At 31.8% G+C, this 21,591-nt stretch overlaps 1 protein-coding gene across 1 annotated transcript; it reads left to right on the top strand.

The window, feature by feature from the left end:
- Positions 1 to 15,018: 15,018 nt before the first annotated feature.
- Positions 15,019 to 17,464, top strand: LOC120153191 (B3 domain-containing protein At2g36080-like). Its single transcript, XM_039165199.1, has 3 exons — positions 15,019 to 15,650; positions 16,074 to 16,242; positions 17,347 to 17,464. The coding sequence occupies exons 1-3, from the start codon at positions 15,101 to 15,103 to the stop codon at positions 17,357 to 17,359; spliced, it is 732 nt and encodes a 243-aa protein (XP_039021130.1). The 5' UTR covers positions 15,019 to 15,100; the 3' UTR covers positions 17,360 to 17,464.
- Positions 17,465 to 21,591: the final 4,127 nt, after the last annotated feature.

Raw genomic sequence — 21,591 nt, 5'->3', positions numbered from 1 at the left:
CTTTCTTCTACATATCAGAATCTGAATTAAGTGTTGCCAAGTTATATTTTTTAAAATGTTTTTTTAAATATTCTTAATATGTATATTAGATGAGTAGGAATGGAGTGGGGTGGGTGGGGATGGGTATGGAGCAAGTACATTAGCAGACCTATGCCTATTGTACTACTCGCGGTAAATCTAATTTTTATCTATATCTTTATTTCTTCACTCGCGAAATATGTATCTATTCACGTCCAATTGAATGTGAAGTAGGGCAGATTTTAGTGAACATTAATATGCATATGAGATTATTAGAAAAAGTGCAACTGTTGCTAGCTGGTGCTGCTGTGTTGTTATCAGTTATCTAATTCTGTTTGAGTTGATTTTCGTTTTTGAACCAGGTTTTTGGAATTGGGTTAAACTATTAGTGTTAACCTAACAGAAAAGACTGGGATTATATATAGAGTTTTATTGGCTAGGGTCGATTTATCTTTTGTCCTACAAACATCTTTTATTGCTTCGGTTAATTTTGTTTACATAGGTGGTTACTGCTGCGAGGTTCCTTGTATTTGGATGAATCTGTTTGTTTGCTTGGCTTATTTTTTGAGTATTCGTCTTCTTCTCTCAAATATCCTGTTGTTATTTACTTCTGTATTGTACAAGAGATTTCAATACTCGTGAAAGTTAGACTTGATTTTTGTATGTTTTATGTGTTGAATTTTTTTCGAAAGTCATGTTTAGTAAACTTAAGTATGGGTAAATAAGTGTGAAGTACTCCCTATGCTATGGTGAGAACTGAAATTTGGTAAGTCAAATGAAATTTATCTAAATTCGTGAGGAAAGAGTTTGGTATGTTTCAGAAAAGTTTGTAACATGTTTGTAAATTTTATGTATTTATGAATTTAGATATCAATACTTAATTAGACGTAAAAATATTGCTGAATAAAAATTAAATTTTAAAAATATCAAAACTCAATTTGATATTAATATATTCTATAAGTGTTGATACTTATTAAGCAAGTATTGGCATCAAATTTCTAGTATCGATAGCTCTAATTCAAGTTGTAATTGTTCAAGACATCGAATCTTAAAATAGTATTGGTGTCATTCATTTATATTAACTCCAGTCCCAGGGTATCTGTACCCTAGTGATTAGTGACAGTATTGATACTAGGTTGCAGAAAGGGATAAAAAGTTAAAAAGGAGCTTGAAATTGGTATTGATTGTTTGCGTGCCCTGTCATGATTAGTCTTTCAAAATTACTGCAATAATTGCTGAACTTTAAAGCTATAATTAGATTTCGATTCAATTCATTTTCACTCATTTCTGAAATAAACAAATTTCATTAGATTTGATAAGATTAAGAAATGAACATAGTAAACAAATTATTGAATTTATTTGTTTTGCTCGGCATTTATTGAATCTAACTAAGACGAATTATATTCATAGTTGACATTACTATGGACCTATTTGATAAGAGAAGTAGATAGTGAGTAAGATAAGATGATCATGTTGGTTATATCAGACAAAACATATAATGTATGATGAAGCACAACACCAAAGTTAAATAAACAAACAAATTTCAGTTGGATGAAAATAAAATTAAAAATTCAAATGATCAATTAAATGATAAAATTTTAAAATTTCAAGTTTAATTTTTTTTCTAAATTTATTTTAATATGTGTTAAAATATAATATAATTATAAGCGTATAACACACACAATTGAAATAAAAAATAAAATGAAAAAGAAGAAGAAAGGTTTGGACCGACAAGGCCTCCCCCAACACTTTCACTTCAGTACTTTTTCAACAAACCTTATTTTTACTACTGTTTGTTTACTCTTCTCTTTATTTTATTAAAAAAAGACCACGAACCTACCAGGCATGTTCATGTTTGTTTTGCCAGGTGCATAATGTACTGTAAGAATAAGATTTTTCACTGTTCGAAAAGAAGCAATATTTTACTCACACGCAATAACCGTGTGCTCCTTTTTACCCTCCCTTGTTAACCTCGGCGATACATATATTTACCGTATATTTATCTTTTTTAACACCGTTTGATATATATTTCTTGAAATGGCACCATTTCGGCTGAGCTGGCGAAAGGCGCGTCCCCGGGGACGCGTTTTACCCGTATTTTCGCTGAGTTGGATGCCACGTGTGGAAGGCGTATTCCCGGGGACGCGTCTTTCGCTAGCTCAGCTGTCACGTTGGTATTTTGTTTAATAATAAATATTTTATTTTTATTTTTATTATTATTATAAATTAGTAATATATTATGTAAAGTGTTTCGATTATAATGTATTTTGTTAATGTGTGTTAAAGGTGAAGTGAATTATCTACATTAATATGATAGAACAATATATGAAAACCAGTTTTGATTTTATTGTAGTTATAGGAAAAATGTATGAAATTATAATATTACACATATGATTATATTATTATTTTTTATTTTGATTATCGATCTATTAATTTTATCAGTTAATTATTTAAATGTTATCAATCTAGTCATCTCTTATCAATATTTAACGAAAATATTGATGTATAAGTTAATAAATTAGTATAATTACATATTTAATCTTCAAGACTTACATATTTTATGAAATTAGTCTTATTGAAAATTTAATTTAATAAATTTAATCCTCCAATCAGAACATGAAATGTGTCATCGTATACATAAATTTTTAATAACTTTTAATTTGTTTAATTTAATATTTTTCTCTACTTAGAAGGTGAAATTATTATTATATTTTAAATTTTTTTATAACTAATAATATTAATTATTATATTAAATAAATATATATTGAAAATATTTATGTATTTAAAAGTTAAAAAAATTATTTAGGTGTACATACATTGACAAATTATATAAATGCAATAACATTAAATTATTAGAAACAAAAAAATTCATTTAAATACAATATTAATTACATAAGAGTTAACGGTTATATGATGATAACAGAGCTGGACATTTTTTTCTATTGTGCCCGATGTTTCTACAATGCCCACATCGTTTTTGTTCTGTTGACTTCTCCCGAATATCCATATCACAATGTATTCTAGTAGATTTTGGACGACCTGAGTCCCTCAATAGCAATGGATCTGGTACAATTGTAAGCCAAGTTTGAATCTCATCTGGGTCTCTTTCGTTTCCTATGGGCGGAAACTCAAATTCATATACCTTGAATACTTGTGAAAGTTGGTATACGGGATCAACATAATTTTTTGTAGTCCAAATGCGAATGTGAGCAAGCTGCAATGACATGAGAGCATGGATATTTGAGTGCTTGAAAGAAACCACAATCGCACCACCTCTCATGCAGATTAACTCTGAAAGAGTTAGCTTCAATCCCTTGCAACGGACGTGGCATTTCGGTTACACGAAACAATTCACGGGTGCGAGAAAAATTTGTAACCAACATCCCATTTGATATAGCCACTTTTTTCTGTAAATCAGCTACTAGTCTTGGGTGGTAAATATGATCGTTTTGCATCCAAGTAAGAGCTTGTCCACCGAGCTTTGCAAAGAGTTGACCCAAACGAAAATAAGTCGTTTTGACCAACGTTGTGACTGGTAAATGACGCGCCCCCTTTAAGGTTAAATTTATTGCTTCAGCCAAGTTTGTTGTCGTATGACCATAGCGATACCCCTGTCATATGCATTTGTCCACATTTCTTCGCTGATGTCCATAATGTACTCGCACCCCTTCTTATTTTTGCCAAACAGCTCTTGTAGCATCGAGTTAAACCTTTGAGGTAAGAGTTCGTAACCTAAGCCATTAAGAATATGTAATAGTTAATATGAAGTATAAATAAGTAATAAGAAATTGATAGAAAAATTGAGAAAAAGTAACATACCCATCCGCACGACTAACTGACGTTCATCGTTCTTCTTGTATTTTCCGTAATAGTTTGTAGCAATATGACGGACACAATAACGATGTTGAACATGTGGAGGTCTATACATTGTACCCAAAGAGTCCATTGCTGCTTTTATCCCGGCTCCTCGGTCTGAAATAATGCATACTCGTTCCCTGGTGACAACATGTAAACGTAAATTTTTAAGGAAAAAAGCCCAAGACTCAGTGTCTTCTCCTTGAACGAGGGAAAACGCAACAGGAAGAATATTGCGGTTTCCATCTTGGACCACAGCCAATAATAAAACTTGCTTGTATTTCCCATACAAGAAAGTACCATCAATTTGGACAACTGGTTTAAAGTACTTGACTGCATTAATACACTGAGGTAAGTCCAAAAGACACGGTAAAATTGGCAGCGATCGCGAACCATTCGATCATTCACGTAATAATGTTGAGTTTCGAACTCAACAATTGTCCCGGGATTAAGTCTTTGCACAACATGAAACCAACTGGGCAGCTCGTTGTAAGAGGAATCCCATTCGCCATGAAGTTTGCAAATGGCATTCTGTTTTGCCAACCATGTTTTTTATATGAGACAGTGTACCCATATTGTGACTGTATAGTAGAAATCAACACTGCAACAGCTATATGAGAGCTTTGCTTCACAATGGGCATGATTGCTTGGCAAATAATGTTGGAGTCCAAGTTGGGATGATCATGGTTTATACCTGTTGCACAACATGTATGAGGACCATTGTATATAAGAGGTATAACCGATATCCATACCTCTAATGACCCACTAAGGTGGGGTGGGATGCAAGCCTTCACTTCATCGCTCGCATAAGGTATCCACTGAAACTGAAATATAAATATACAATTCAAATAAATAAAATATTCTAATTATATCGAGCATTTTAAATTAAAAAATTAATAATTAAACAAATTTAAAAACATACTTTTATGGTCCTTTCTTTTCATCGACCACCTATGAAATATAATATAAACTAAATATCACTCTATTTAATTGAAAATATTTAAATCAAAATTTAGTTCGAAATTTACCTCAACAATAAGGGGAATACGTATGGTTCATTCACGATCGGGCATAAGAAATGCATGCGGAACCACACCCATGATTGTAGAAGCATGAGGCATCCATCGATAGCAGTTTTCTTATAATTCGTCGCCCGACACATTTCTCTAAAGAGAAATGCCAAAACTGCAGCGCCCTAACTATATCTTCCAGCTTCATCAAAATCGATCAGATGCCGCAACCACATACAATGCACCTGGTTGTGAGATTTTTCGGGCATCAATATTCCTCCAATTATTCGTAGAATATATGCCCGAGCACATGCCTTTGCTTGATCCTCTGAAGCATTTTCATTTAAAACCTCAAAATTAGCTTTCAACCAAGATAAAGCTATTCTACCTCCATTAAACTATGGCGGAGTAGCTCCAAGATAATCAATGCACATTGACTGCCAATCACCATCCGCCATACCACACATCATATTTCCGTCGACAGGAAGCCCCAGATGCATAGAGACATCCTCCAATGTAATTGTGGCCTCTCCATATGGAAGGTGAAAAGTGTGTGTCTCGGGCCTCCACCTCTCAATCAGTGCAGAAATTAGGACAGGTTCGAGTTTGCAACCGCCAATAATTGTTGCAATATACCCGAACCCGGTAGAAGCCAAATATGGAAAAATACGTTCCGGTGTCGGTATACGTGGATTTTTAATAAAAGTCTCTAAAATACGATCAATATCCTAAATAATATACATTATAAAAAATAAAAATTAATATAAATTCATAATAACTTTAAAATAAAAATAAATTTAAATATTAACATTAATTATTAAAAATATTACCATATCGCTAAAATGTCTGGAGATATGATCAATATCCAATCACAACAGCATTTTGTTTTCCATTATAACTGTAGACAAAACAATATAATTAGCACACAAAAATTATTAATTCTAAATAAATAATAATTATATATATATATTATTTTAATAAAAAAATAATATTTACATAAATATATTAATATAAAATATAATAACTATTTAAAAAAATACTAACATAAAAATAAATTTCTTACCACTAATAACAAATTTAAAACTCAAATAGTTGGAGAATTTGAGTTATATAAGAGAGGAGAATATGATTTTGGTGTGAAGAATGAGGGAGGGTTGAGGGGTTTATATAGGAGAGGAGGAGGGGTAGTTAGGGAAAACGGATGGGGGCATTTATGGCATTTAATGGAAGGCGCGTCCCCGGGGATGCGCCTTCCACACGTGGCAGTCGAGTCAGTGAAGGCGCGTCCCCGGGGATGCGCCTTCCACACGTGGCATCCAACTCAGCGAAAACACGGGTAAAGCGCGTCCCCGGGGACGCGCCTTTCGCCAACTTAGCCGAAAGGGCGCCACTTCGGGAAATATATATCAAACGGTGCTAAAAAGGTAAATATTCGGTAAATAGATGTCAGTTTGGTCAAATCGCCGTTAACCTCGACCTTTCTTTTAAATAACTTTAGTATGTCAAACGAAATCATATGTAATTCCTACAATACCAACGGTTGTCCCTTATTCCCATATGTAATGGGGTAAGGGGAGGTAAGATAGTAGGCTGCCCCCAACACTAGGTTGAGAGCAGTTTCCGTAGGAGACCTCCAATTATGAAATGTCCTCCATGAGACTCGATCTCACGACCTCAAGGTTAAGAACCTTGTGTTCTACCAACTGAACTGGATGGTCATTTAATTCCTCCAATACCAACGATTTCCATATTTATTTAAATCCACCTTTCATGTTCATTGAATCAACTTCTCATCAAAAAAAATGTTCATTGAATCAATGATTTAATCTTTATAATTTATGTACGGACAGTTATATTTTTTTAACAACATAATATTTATAAGATACGAACTCTAATATATGTTAAATTATTGTTACTCAAATCTAGAATGGGTAACCTAATATTCTTCTCTCGTAGCATGTTCTAAAACAAGATTACTCTTTCAATTGCTTCTTATGAGTTATAAGATACTTTGTCGGATTCATTGTATGGTGTTAGTACTTGTGACTTGTGTGGGATGAAAGTGATACTATAATTTGATAGATTCTGATTTGATTTAATCTTATTAGCTCAATTTTTTAAAATATAGTTAGGGTTCATATAGGATTTCTTAGAATAAGTTTGGATCATTAGATTCGAGTTTAGGATAAAATATACTCAACTTGACTTGAAAAATAATTATATTTTATATATTTAGAGTTAATTATAACAATACCACTTTTTATATTATTTTTTTAATTAATTTCCTATTTGTTGAACCATGTTTTATAATATTTTGATATAACAAATTAAGGCAAAAATGTTTTTTGAGTTGATTGAATTTGTTCAAAGTTTTTCAAAAATAATTCAAAGTCCATTAAAATATAATTTTAGCATAAAACTGTTTTTCAGGGTACGTAGTACCGATACTGTTCTTACAGTGTCGATACTACATGAACAATACCGATATTGTTCATGTGTTACCGATACCAAAGGTAAGAGAAGTATCGATACTCTCTAGGTAGTATCGATACTACCAGATGTTTTTCAAACGGCTCAAATTCCATAATGCAAAATAGGTATCGATATCCAAATGGGTACCGATACTACTTCACACAGTAGTATTGATCCCATGATCATAGTATCGATATTGATCAAGCCCAATGGTCTTTAACGGCTAGTTTATTTAAATATAACAAAGGAAGTACCGATACTCATTAAAGGAGTACTGATACTCCATGTCCTGGGCAGTTTTATTTTGCAGAAAATTATTCCCCAATGGCTCCAAAACACCTCTAACGGTTAGAAATTGCCACAAGCTCATTCCAACATATAAAAACAAGTTGATGACATTTGAAGAAGTGTTAGAACACTTATCCAAGTAATCAAACACAAGAGAATAGCTTTTTCTTCTTATTTTTCTTTCTCTTGTAAATATTTGTGTTTTGAGCTTAATTGTATATCCTTAGATTTTGTTTTTGTGCGCTTAAAACTTTGTCAACACCCTCCCTTTTAGAGGTTTTATTGTTTGCATTTCTTTTCTTTGTGAAAAGGGGATTGGTTCTAGCTAAGCCTGTGAAAAGCTAGGGAGTTGTAAAGGTTATCTCTTGATTATGTAAAAAGAAAGAACAAATTAGTGAATTTGTTAGAAAATCCTTAGTGAGGAGCTAAGGTAGTGGATGTAGAATTGGTTGAGAAGTCGAACCACTATAAATCTTTGTGCATTAGTTCCTATCATTTTTACTCCTTACTCCCTAAAATCAAAAAGCCAATTCACCCTCTCTTGGCAAATCATTCGGTTGATCGATTAAGCTTCATTCAAATAATTGCAACAATTGGTTTCAGATCTTGACTCATTAAAAGGTTTAACAATCTTGAGACGATCCTTGAAGAAGCTCTATCTATTTTTGATACAACCGAGAAGATGGCTTCCACCTCCGGCTCGTTCTACATGGAAGACTCCCAACCGATCGACAAGCCTCCATACTTTAATAGAGCCAACTACCTTCATTGAAAGAAATTAATGAAGTTATTCATCCAATCCAATGATCTTGATGCATGGGAGATGATCGAGAACGGCTACTCTTCTCCAAATAAGAAGACGAAGGAGTGGAGTGCCCAAGAATGGAAGAAAACTCAATAAAATGCTAAGGCCATGCACATGTTGTTTTGTGCATTTGGTCCCGGTATCTATGAAGGAGTTTCTTCTTGTTCAAATTCAAATGAGTTTTTGAATAAAATCGAAGAGGTCCATGGAAACAAGAAACAAGAACCAACAAATGTGGTGTGCTTAATGGCTCTTGAAGAGCCCGAGGTATCTTCTAGCTCTAATGAATCCAATTCTTATTCTTTTAATGAGTTACAAGCTGCCTATGGTAGGTTGTATTTGGAATTTGAGACCATGAATTCCAAATATAAGAAATTAATTTCAAAATTTAAAGTTGAAAATGATTTGATTTTGAAAGCAAAAGTTGATTTTGAAAAACAAAATGAAACTTTAAAAAATGATTTAGAGATTTCAAAAATCAAAATCAATGATTTAGAAAAAGAAAATTTTGATTCGAAAGTTAAGCTTGAAAGCTTAACAAAAGAAAAAGAATTAATTTCTAAAAACAACTCATTATGTTTAAAAATGGCAAAATGCTCACATTGTCATTTTCATGGTCATATGGAATATATAAAGAAAGGAAAACATTTTAGAATTAGACAAGTATGGGTTCCTAAGGAAACAAGGGGCATTGAAACTAATGTTCAAGAATCCAAAGCAATTTGGATACCAAAATCCATATAAATGTCTCTTGTAGGTGTGTGGGAGCAATGGTGACAAAGGTGAAGAAATTTAAACGCTCTAGCCACACTTCAAAAGAAGGATGAGTACCCTCTACACTTAATGTTTATTGATTTTGTAAATTGGTTGCTCATTTAGTTTAAGCATGCATGAGTTTTGATTTTAAATAATTTTATGTTTTTCATCTCATGTATGTTGAAAAGTGTATAATGATGGACATTTTAAAGTTTTGATGATTTTTCATAATTTTTAGTTCATCATAATGAATTTTAGTCAAAATTGGTTTTTATTTTTATTTTTACAAATTTTTCATTTTTGACCTTAATTTAAATGTTTATGCAAGTAATTTATTGCAAATGATATCTCTCTAACAATTAATATCAATTTTTCAAATGCATAACATTTTTGGATAGCTTTATGCACATGCACTTAAATACATCAATTGGTATTGCATAAAGTATCTTAGACTTGGATATATTGAATTTCTTGTGCTACTAACTTGTTTGTTCATCTTTGTTGAAATTCAATGTCTTTTAAGTGTCATACTTTTAAAGTCAACTTTCTTTGTTCGGAATGCATTTATTGAGGGGGGAGCTTTTGATTTTTCAAATGATTTTATGCTAAAATTTACCACTTAAAATCCATTGTTATTTTTTGAACTTTAAAGTTGAATTATTTTTGATATAACAAAAAAGGGGAGAAGTATAGGTTTGAAAATTTCAATTTCAAGAATGAAAAAGGAGGAGCTTTAATATTTTCCAAATATTTCTCTTTTTCATTAAATATTTTATTAAGGAGAGTTTTGCCAAAAATAATTTTTCAATATTTTGTTATATCAAAAAGGGAGAGATTGTTGAACCATGTTTTATAATGATATAACAAATTAAGGTAAAATGTTTTTGGACTTGATTGAATTTGTTCAAAATTTTTCAAAAATAATTCAAAGTCCATTAAAATAGAATTTGAGTACAAAACTGTTTTTCAGGTAAGTAGTACTGATACTGCTCTTACAATATCGACACTACATGAACAATATCGATATTGTTCATGTGGTACCGATACCAAAGGTAAGAGAAGTACCGATACTCTCTAGGTAGTATCGATAATATCAGATGTTTTTCAAACTGCTCAAATTTCAGAATACAAAATAGGCACTGATACCCAAACAACTGTCTTTAATGGCTAGTTTATTTAAATATAACAAAGGAAGTATCGATACTCATTAAAGGAGTACTGATACTCCCTGTCTTGGGCAGTTTTATTTTACATAAAATTAGTCCCCAACGGCTCCAAAACACCTCCAACGGCTAGAAATGGCCCCAAGCTCATTCCAACATATAAAAAACAAGTTGAAGACACTTGAACAAGGGTTAGAACACCTATCCAAGTAATCAAACACAAGAGAAGATCTTTTTATTTTTATTTTCCTTTCTCTTATAAATATTTGTGTTTTGAACTTAATTGTTTATCCTTAGATTTTGTTTTTGTGAGCTTAAAACTTTGTAAACACCCAACCTTTTAGAGGTTTTCTTGTTTACATTTCTTTTCTTTGTGAAAAGGGGATTGGTTCTAGCTAAGCCTGTGAAAAGCTAGGGAGTTGAAGATTGTCTCTTGATCCTATAAAAAGAAAGGACAAATTAGTGAATTTGTTAGAAAATCCTTAGTGATGAGCTAAAGTAGTGGATGTAGAATTGGTTGAGAAATCGAACCACTATAAATCCTTGTGCATTATTTCATATTTTTTCTACTCCTTACTCCCTAAACTCAAAAAGTCAATTCACCTCCTCTTGGCAAATCATTTGGTTGTTCAATTTGAGATTCATCGATCTATCCCAACACTATTTTACTCAAATAAAATTAAGAATTATATCTTATAGTTTGGAGATAATAATAATAATAATAATAGTACCACTTTTTATATTATTTTTAATTAATTTTCTATTTTACTCAAATAAAATTAAGAATTATATATATATATATATTTGTGTCTAAGGATGTAGCCAAGATTAAACTATGAGGAGGGGGCAAATAGGAATTTAAATACTGGTCTGCTATCAGAATAGTGGTTGTTATATAGAGGTAAAAATGTCATTTGAAATCGTTATCGCACAATTGTGATTCCAACAATAGCATCCGCTGTTACCATAATCGCGATAAACGCAACGTGATCGACAACACTACTGTAACTATAATTTGAATCTTTGGGTGCAAGTTGTCTAATTTTAAAATAAATAGGACCTTAAAAATAATTAAATTATAAAAAATAAGAGATCGATGGTTAATTCAACTAATTTTAAATTTTAAATGTCTTAAAAAATAATTAAATCATATAAATTTTGGGTCTAGAATTAATTCTATTAATTTTAAAACTGATAGTACCCGAAAAGTAATTATACCAAGAAATTTGGGAGGCAAGGGTTTAATTGTAGTAGTTTCAAAATATCCAATGATCTAAAATGTACTTAGCTCGTCAATGTTAGGGTGGGGGCAGTTGCCCCTCCCATCTATAAGATGGTTTCTTCTATGTTTATGTCAAATCAAATTAAATCAAATCAAATACGAATTTTATCTCAAGAAATAGATCTGATTCCATATCAAAAGAAACTACCTTAAACTCTAATCGTATCATATTTAAGGTGAAAGATATATTTTTATTGGGCGTACATCCGTAACACTAACACATATATATAGCGGGAGTGAGATTAAAATTAGATCCAATAATTTTGAAATTTCCAAACATGATATAATTACATAATAAAAAAACTATAAATTTATAGTTGATTCTTTGTTAAACTTTTTTTTCATATCATTTTATGTTTGGGTTAAGAGTGGGTGAGAGGCAGAGTCCCCTCAACCCCAACCCCCAAATACCTTTAATTGATTCTTATACCCCTATTTAAATGTCAAATCAAGCCTTACCCTCCCACAAATCTTTTGGTTCACACATTTATTAGGTGTATGCTAGTTTTAAAGTAAGCTAAATTAATAAAAAAAATCTTATTTAGCCCCTTAATTATAACTAAATTTTCACTTTAATATTTAAGTCGTAATTCTAAAAAATAGAAATTTTAATTTTTTTAAATATATGAAAAAATATTTTTAAAATTTAAAAATATTTTCAAAAAATTTAGTTATCAAAAAATTAAATTAATTTTTTATTAAGAAAAAAATATTTTATAACTAATTATTTATTTAATTGTTTTTTTATTTTTAAAATAAAAAATTTATAATTTTTTACGTCTGAAAATTTTAATAAATTTATTTTTTTATCAATGATGTGATTTAAGCATTTAACTTTTATTTAACTAATTTAATGTAATTTAGAAATCATACATCCATAATTTTATAATATCATATCCAATAATTTTTAATTTACATAGTATAAATTTAATATTTATAATATAAAATTAAAAGATTATATATTTTTTATCTATATCTATTTTGTTGTTGTTGTTGTTGTGAAGGGTCAAATGAGATATTTCTTAATGGTTTTGTGTTCATTTTGTAACAAAATTAAAATTTAATATTCATTATGTAAGTTTTAAAAGATAAATATTCAAAACATACTTTAATGAGAATTTGTAAATTATATCTTATAAAATTAGCAGTGAATTACAATGAATGACATTCATTCTAGAGTTTTCCATAAACATATTATTGTACCTAGAGGTTCTAGATTTGACCACAAGCTTCTGCAAACAGAAATATTCAAACGTGTTTATTGTTAAAAAAAATTAAAATCTTTAGAACATATACTACTTTATATTCAACCCAATTTAATAAAAAATATTTTAATATTTTTCAAGTAAAATAATTTATAATAATTGCATGAGAATCAAACATGTAAATAGTAAAGTATCATTTTTCTCTCTCTCTTAGTTTTCTCTCATCGATACGTCGTTCATCATTTTTTCTTTTCATCTTTGTTGATCAATAGTAGCACCAACTTTAATGTTGGTTGTCGGAATTTTCTTTATTGTCCTTTTATTTTCTTATATCGCATCTTTATTTTATTTTTTTTCTTTTTTTTATTTTCAATAATTTTATTTGTATGTCACATTTTCATATGTCTTTATGACACGTTTTCTTTCGTCTTTTGACATGTTTTTCACTCATTTGGTCGTTGTTTTCACTTATCTTTTTCTAAAGATTGACTTGACATCATCACGACTGATCAAGATGACGTTTATTTGTTATATTGTTGATCTTCTCTGCTTTGGAACCTTATATTGGATTTGGATACCTGTAATGCGTTCGTGGATAGCTTTTCACGTCGCTCGAGTCTGATTTACAGTTTGTTTGTAGTATTTCAATAGTTTGATTCTCTTTTATGGTTTATTTTTCGATACGATCATATCAATTTGTATTTATCTTTATTCGAGTTTCTTTGTTTAAATTTTAATCTTTCCTTGTTTGGTTTTTATGTGATCTTAAGTTGTTAGTTTTATTCTAATGATTATAGGAAATTGTTCTATTTATATGTTTAATTGACGATTATGATTGTAAATCTTTATTATAATTTGAGATATTTCCTATTTCGAATAAAATTAGTGACTTTTATAAAAAAACATGAAAAATAGTAGATTAATGCACATTAATTATTTTTTAAATAAATTTATATAAATATAAGGTGTAATTTATCTAAAGACTAGAATCTCAACCATTTGAAAATAAAGGCTCATATATGGGGTGCATCCAAGCCTAGGCCTACATAGGCCATGACCCACCCTATGCCCAAAAAAGGGTAAATTAGTTATTCAATCACTCATTGATTATTTAGTTTTTATTTTGGTCACATAACTATTATTTATTTTAAATCATACTTAATTTATGTTTTGGTTCTGCTTTGATCACTTATCTTTACAAATTTAGCGTTATGGTGATGTGTCACCATAAAACAATGTCTTATCATGATTGAAGAAATTTAAAAAAATATCATGTTAACATTATTATTAATTTTTTTAATGATGAGTGATCAAAATAGAACAAAAATTTAAGGTTAGCTATGATTTTGAAAAAAATAATAGTTGAATGACCAAAACATAAATTAAGTAATAGGCAGGTGACCAAATAGTTGGTTTATCCTAAATAAAAAATATGTATGAATTATGTCAAGAAAATTATATTAAAATATTTAATATATTTTTTTCTAGATTTAATCCATATAATATATATATATATATAATTATTATATTTTTAAATTAAAAAAGTACATAATGTTTTTAGATAAAATTTTTGGTATGTTTATATTAACGTGTTCTATAAAAAAAATTTAGATTTGCCCCTATTCATATTCATGCATATTTAATACTCGAATTCAAAATTTTAAGAAATAATTATCATAATTTTGTAACTAACAATAGTTTGATTTGTATTATAATTAATTTTTTATATACAATCTAAATGTAAAATTTTTCTGATTAAGCTAAAGTGATTGTAAAATAATATATGTTATAAATATTTTCAACCATTCCATAAGGAACACTTAATTACTATATTGTAATAGATGGTATTTGAATATGTGACGTTTAAAAATAATAATAATTCTTTTAACTACTCAGATAAATTAATTCGTGTCTAAATATATAATTAATTGTTGAATAATTTTTATATAAAATATTTTTATTAATTAACGTTGCAGCCTTGCAGGTGTGATAATAAACTCTAGTAGAATAATTAATATTGTTTTCACCCGACAAGGCAGGTAATCCCATACGTTTCTTCCCTAGTTTTTATCTCTTTATCTTGCTGTGTTTCTCTCTGTCGTTGTCGAGCGTCAAAATCAAACAGTTTCCACATCAAAACCCATAATCATCACGTTTCTTTCACTACCACCACTACCCAATCCTTTCCTCTCTTCTTCTCCCCTTAAATTTCCATTAACCATTTCCAGTAAAGAAATTTACTCTCAATGGAACCAACCCAAAGCTCCCCTTCCTCAAATCTTCACAATCACCCTTCAATGTTCTTTTCAAATAACCCACATGAATACCAACAGCTCCATGAGAGGGAACCCATGTTCGAAAAACCCCTAACCCCCAGCGACGTCGGCAAGCTGAACCGCCTTGTTATTCCCAAGCAACATGCCGAGAAGCACTTCCCCTTGGCCCACCTTGACTCGCTCGACAAAGTCTTGTTGCTGAGTTTCGAGGACGAGTCGGGCAAGTGTTGGCGTTTCCGTTACTCGTATTGGAATAGCAGCCAAAGCTACGTGTTGACCAAAGGATGGAGCAGATACGTCAAAGAGAAACAACTCGATGCTGGTGACGTTATTTTATTCCAACGTCACCGTTTGGATGCCGATAGATTGTTTATAGGGTGGAGGAGGCGCGGTGCGGCAGTGGACGTCGGGAACGCCGTGGTGGGAAACATCAGCGGCGGCGGTGGCGATGAACGGTGGTGTGGTAGGGGGTTGTATCCTGGGGCTAACGTGCCATACCAACATGATTGTCTTCATGCAGGTATATAATTTTGTCACATTTGTAAACATTATCTACATATTAAAAATATTTTTTCTTTAATATAAAACTTTGGGAAAATGTAAAAGAAATTGGGAATTTATTTTCACATTGAAATGCGTGAGAGACACTTCTCAATTACATTGGAATAATGCGATTGTGCTACTCGTGTAAGTTGTTGTTTGGAATTTATTTCACGCGCTGCATGCTATTTATTATAGAAATTAAGTGTTTTTCAAATGATTTTTCTTTGGGTTTGATGCTTTGATTTTAATATGAATAAATATATTTTTTAATTAATTGTTTAGTTCGAGTAAAAGTAGTGATGATATAAGAGTTGAGATTAATATAAAATGGGGTGGGTTCATTGAATGTTATTGAGCATCACATGGAAGCATGTGTTTTGAATTTGTGTCACATTTGCAGGCGGCATGGCTCAAGATCAAGCCCCAGGTGGGAACCCAATGAGGCTATTGCGGCTGTTTGGGGTGAACCTGGAGTGCCAACTCGATGACTCATCCGAGCCATCCACGCCCGATAGCTCGTCCCTGTCGAGTCAGGGTCCAACCGCCCACCACTTTTACTCTCCATCATGGTAAGCGATGCATGCATATATGATATATCGATCCTCTTAGTTTTATTATCATCACTTTTTTATTAGAATTAAGTTAATGATAATTAAGGAGTAAAGATGGGTTTGAATTATTAAAATATTAGAATGTGGTGTTGGCTGTAATGAGACCGATGAACAGATAATTGGTCATTTCAAATGTTGACCACTTGTCACGTGGCCTAATTGTATTTGTTTGGTTACAAAATTAGATGAAGTTGAGACGTGGTTTCCTTTAACACCAACCAATTTCAAATTAAAAATACATAAAATAATTATAATCAGACATTCCGAGCTGTCGAATTCAGCGGGACTTCAGGATAACTATTTATATATATACTCTCTCTGTCCTATTTATATTATTTACTTTTCACGTAGGTTAAAAAAAATTAATGTAATAGATGTATTGTAAAAAAATTAGAATAATAATTTTATTCTCGAAAATTTTAAATTTTACTTCGTTGAGAAACTATAAAAAGGATTGAAAAATGTATCTAGTAAAAAAATGTTGATTTTTTCAAAGGAATAATTTAAATGAGATAATTTTAAAACACAAAAGGGATAAATATAATGGGACAGAGAGTATTTGATGGAAAAAATATTTTTATTTATTCAAAAAAAATAATTAACCAACAAATAAATTTTAGAATTTCATTGTAACTAAACAATGAAATTGAATACCTAATTTGACGGTTCATAGCATCTAGAGAACCACTGTATATAGCTCTTATTACCTAAAAGAAATTGTTTATTTTATTGATTGCATTTATACTAGAATTTTATTTGTATCATACAAAAAATTTATGAGGTTAATATATGTGTTTATGTATGTCCACCTGAAAAAAGTATATATAGATCCGCATCTAAACAGATCCATACACTAGAAATATATGGTTTTGATTTCATCCATAGAATTCAAAGTCAAAATTCCAATTGAAACAGATATTGCTGCAAAAGGAGATGGAGATAGGAATAATGAAAGATGGGCTCCAAAATTAACTGGTGCTAGGGTCAACATAGTTAGGCAGATATTGTAGAGATTTTTGGCATTTGGCAATTACAATGTAATTTTATTTGTGATTGTAACAGGAGATTGGGTTGAGATATGAAGCGGCTGAGACAAAGATTTGAGGATGTTGACATGACCCAGTTTGAAGGTCGAAAGAATATGCTGTTTTTTGCCAATGTAAAAACTGGTGACTGCCTTGTCTGTATAGACAAAGCTAACTTTTGGTAGAAGTAGAAGCATTTTCATCAACAGGTGATGGTGGTCAAAGTTAAAAATCGTAGTGCTGAAATAATAAACTCCGAATGTTGTTAATAATTCAATCGCACAAACAGCTGAAGCTGATGACCATTAAGTCCAGCAGTGCGTATCGAATAACGACATGCACATGCGGGAAACACAGATATGAAGTCCGAAGTTTTAGTGGCTTTGCAAACGGGAAAAGATCATCTGTTGTGACCCACATACAACTATGCCAACTCAACCCATGGCCGGGTCAGCAGTGATAGAATTCAGAGGTCATCTGGCAATACAAAGAAGACAACTACAGTTCTAACGTAAAAGAAAGCTAACGAGAGAACCTGAATTTAGAATTTTGGAAAAGTAAACATATTCTGCTCTTATTATTCAGACTTAATGAATACAGTCTCATGCATTACAAGGCTATTTATGGCCCATACTTATATTTGCAAGGCCCATAACAAACTAACGGCTTGTAACTAACCGCTTCTATACTCTAATATCTTCCTGGTTTGTTCCTTCTTCAAACATTCAGACGAAGCAACCGCTCTAGTTGAAAATGCTGTCAGATTAAAATGAGCTGGAGGTATAGGTTTGGGGAAGATGTGAACCACCTGCTCAGTCGATGGAACAAAATAGATAAGCAGCTGATCAGACAACACCCTCTCACGAACAAAACGAATATCTATCTGACTATGTTTAACACAAGCAGGACGAGTGGAATTAGCCGGCATGGACATAGTGGTGGAGTTATCACACCAAATCACTTGTTTTCTCACAACCTCGACATAGTGGAGGAGTTATCACACCAAATCACTGGTTTTCCCACAACCTCAACACCAATCTCAGCTAATAGTTGTTGTAACCAAATCAGTTCTGACACAGTGTTAGCAATACTCCTATATTTCGTTTCTAATGTAGACCTTGTCACAACACTTTGTTTCTTAGAGCACTATGACAATGGATTGCATCCAACATATAAACAATACCCTGACGTTGAATGCCTATCCTAAATAGACATTGCCCTATCGTCATCAGCGTAACATACTAGATCAATAACTTCAGCAAGTCGATACTTCAGACTATACTGTATGTCACGAAATAATTTACCTTCATCTGCTCTCAATTTTGGCATTACAACCATGGAAATAAGTGTGGGGTTCGAAGTTTCCATATTTTCTTTGGACAATAATTTAGTGTTATACCTCTTCTGATTTAGCATCGAACCATTCCAACGTTGTTGAATTTACATTCCGGAAAAGAACTCAATTTGTCTCATGTCTTTTAATGTGTACTCGGAGTTAATAAGTTGAAACACACTATCAACCTCAACCATATACTCCCTAATATAATAATGTAATTCACATGCACCATCAACAAGAGTTTAGAATTAGTAATGTTTCGTATAAAGAGCGAGAAGTCTCCCTTGGAATTAACAAATCCTAGCTTGGTTATCAAAACATCACTGAACGTCTTGTACCCGGCCTTTGGAGCATGTCTTAACCCATAGATGGCCTTCTTGAGACGACAGACTAGATTCTCCCTATTATGATCTTGCTGCACAAAATCGGGTGCCTGAGGCATATAAATTTCTTTAGTCAGTTTATGATTGAGAAAGATGTTATTGATATCAATTTGACAAATATTCCATCCTTGAAGAACAACAATGGCTAGAACAGACCTGATAATTGAAGCTCGAACCACTAGGCTGAAGGTCTCACGAAAGCCACATATAGTCTGAGAGTAACCCTTGACCACAAGTCTAGCTTTGAATTGTTCAATAGAACCATATGGCTTTCATTTAATTTTAAGTAACCATTTGCAGTCTACTAGTCTACGCATAGAAGGCAATGGTTGTAACTCCCATGTGTCATTTTACAATAGCACCAAATACTCAGCCTAAACATCTTCTTGCCATGTTGGATGCTGCAAGGCTTCGTGAATGCTAGAAGACTCAAATCCACCTTTAGTAAGATAGACCTTAGGTTCGAGCACACCAACCTTATTAATTAGGTTCAGTTGGTTACTACAGTTTGCTATTATATAAACAATAAAGGATAGAATGAAATGCATAAGAAATATTATATAAACAATAAAGGATAGAATGAAATGCATGAAAAATGTTGCTATAATCTTGTAACACCATAGACCAATACAACACACAGTCGACCAATTAAGGTGTTACACGGAACCACCGGAGTGGCTGACCAATTGGTTTCTTCTTTTTCTTATCTTAAAACGACCATTTTCTTTATAAAATCAACTATAAAATATAATTAAAATTGTACACTTGGAGCACCTAAATAAATATTTACATTAAAAAGTAATAATAATACAAACCGACTTTAAAATACATTTACGACTCAACTATACAACTGGGTTCATAAATATGCATGTCCTTCAATACGTTGAGACGTACTTTGATATGCTCTGGTTTGGACCTCGGTCACTTTAAAGCTCCTCGTTTGCTCCACCTAATATGCGTAAGGAAACAAATTCAAAACGGTGAGCTAACTAGCTCAGTACCACGCTAACAACTAAATCATACTAATTGTATATCACTCAAAGGCTCAAACTATCAAGTCTACTGCTTTTTTATTGAGTATACTTGTATACTCACTCTCTACTCTATGGTAGACATCATGGTGAGGCTGAGGGTTCTACATCTCGGAGCTCATACACCCCTCTAGTCTACCAAGGATGAGGCCCCCGAAATTCATTGCATCAGGCACCACACCCTTGACTAACCCACCACTTGCGAGTGTCAGGCCTTGACCTTAGTTAGTCAGCTTAAAGTGCCTTGTATACTCCCTAAAGATATATCCGGACTGATTTTATACTTTTGACACTGCTAGCATTTCTAAAGGAACTCGGGTTTCATAATCGTTTCCCGAGCATTCAAACAAGAATAGTCTTATTTCACCCTACTTTATCTCATTACTATGTTTGGATTAATCATAATTATTGTTCTCACTTGTAGACTTATTTGATAGTATTTATAAGCTTTTTGGAAACCTCACTTGCTTCTATAATTCCTCTTCAATTAAAGCTCATTTCTTAACATTGGTATCGATATTGACCTTACAGTATTGATACCCTCTCCTCAGTATTGATACCCAACCCAAGGTATCAATATCCTAGCTGAAATGCCTTTAAAGAAAGAATGAGTATCGATACTCATAGGGGAGTATCGGTACTGGTATCTTGGGTATCAATACTCCCTAGAGTACCGATACCAAAATGACATTTTGGATTCCCGGTCTCGATATCGAACACTCAGTATCAATACTCCTTTAAGGAGTATTTGATACTGCTCTTAAAAAACTCTTGATTTTAAGCTTCCTCAAGAACAATATTGATACTGCTCCATGCAGTATAAATACCAACCCTTTAAAATGCCCTATTTTGGTATGAATTTGCCCATTTAACTCCCCAAATTTCCTACCTTAAGGTTTCCCAATTATTTATTAAGTCTTATGTGATCATAGGGGTCATAAATAAGGCTTAAAACATGCTAAAATAACTTTAATAAGAATCTACCATGGAAATCTACTCAACATGCTTAAATATAGCTAAAACTCATTTATAATGATCTACAAATGATATGAGGAAACTGTGAGTTTGTTACTTGACTTTCTTAGCTGCTAGAACTCCTCTCAAATCAACTAGGATTCACTCTTTCTTTACCTCTAGCCTTTGAACTTTCTCCTACATTCTTGGCTAATCAAAGATAATTAAAGGAATTACTAACTTATCTAAGGCTTAAAACAAGGTTAAGTACACTCCAAACAACTCAAATTTATTAGAATAAACTTGAATCCTTTGAATTCTTTAACTTCCCTAAAAATCTATTTTTAGAAATTTTATCCAAAACTTGAGATTAAGGGCTCTAAATGAAGCCTAAGGGATAAATATTAAGGTTCTTACCTTGATTACTTCTAACTAATTTTGGAATATCAAAAAGATTGCTCATTTATCTTACTCTTGGGAAGGAAAAAGAAGAGGAAGAAGAGAAGAGAGTTTTAGTGGGTTGGTCTATGTGAAATCCCTTTAAATAAGGGGTTTCTATCCTTTTATTTGAGAAATGG

This window comes from Hibiscus syriacus, unplaced genomic scaffold (assembly GCF_006381635.1).
Source record: "Hibiscus syriacus cultivar Baekdansim isolate YM2019G1 unplaced genomic scaffold, ASM638163v2 tig00002840_pilon, whole genome shotgun sequence".
Taxonomy (NCBI): Eukaryota; Viridiplantae; Streptophyta; class Magnoliopsida; order Malvales; family Malvaceae; genus Hibiscus; species Hibiscus syriacus.
The sequence above is the reverse complement of the archived record's forward strand: the minus strand, read 5'-3'. Positions and strand labels throughout refer to the sequence as shown.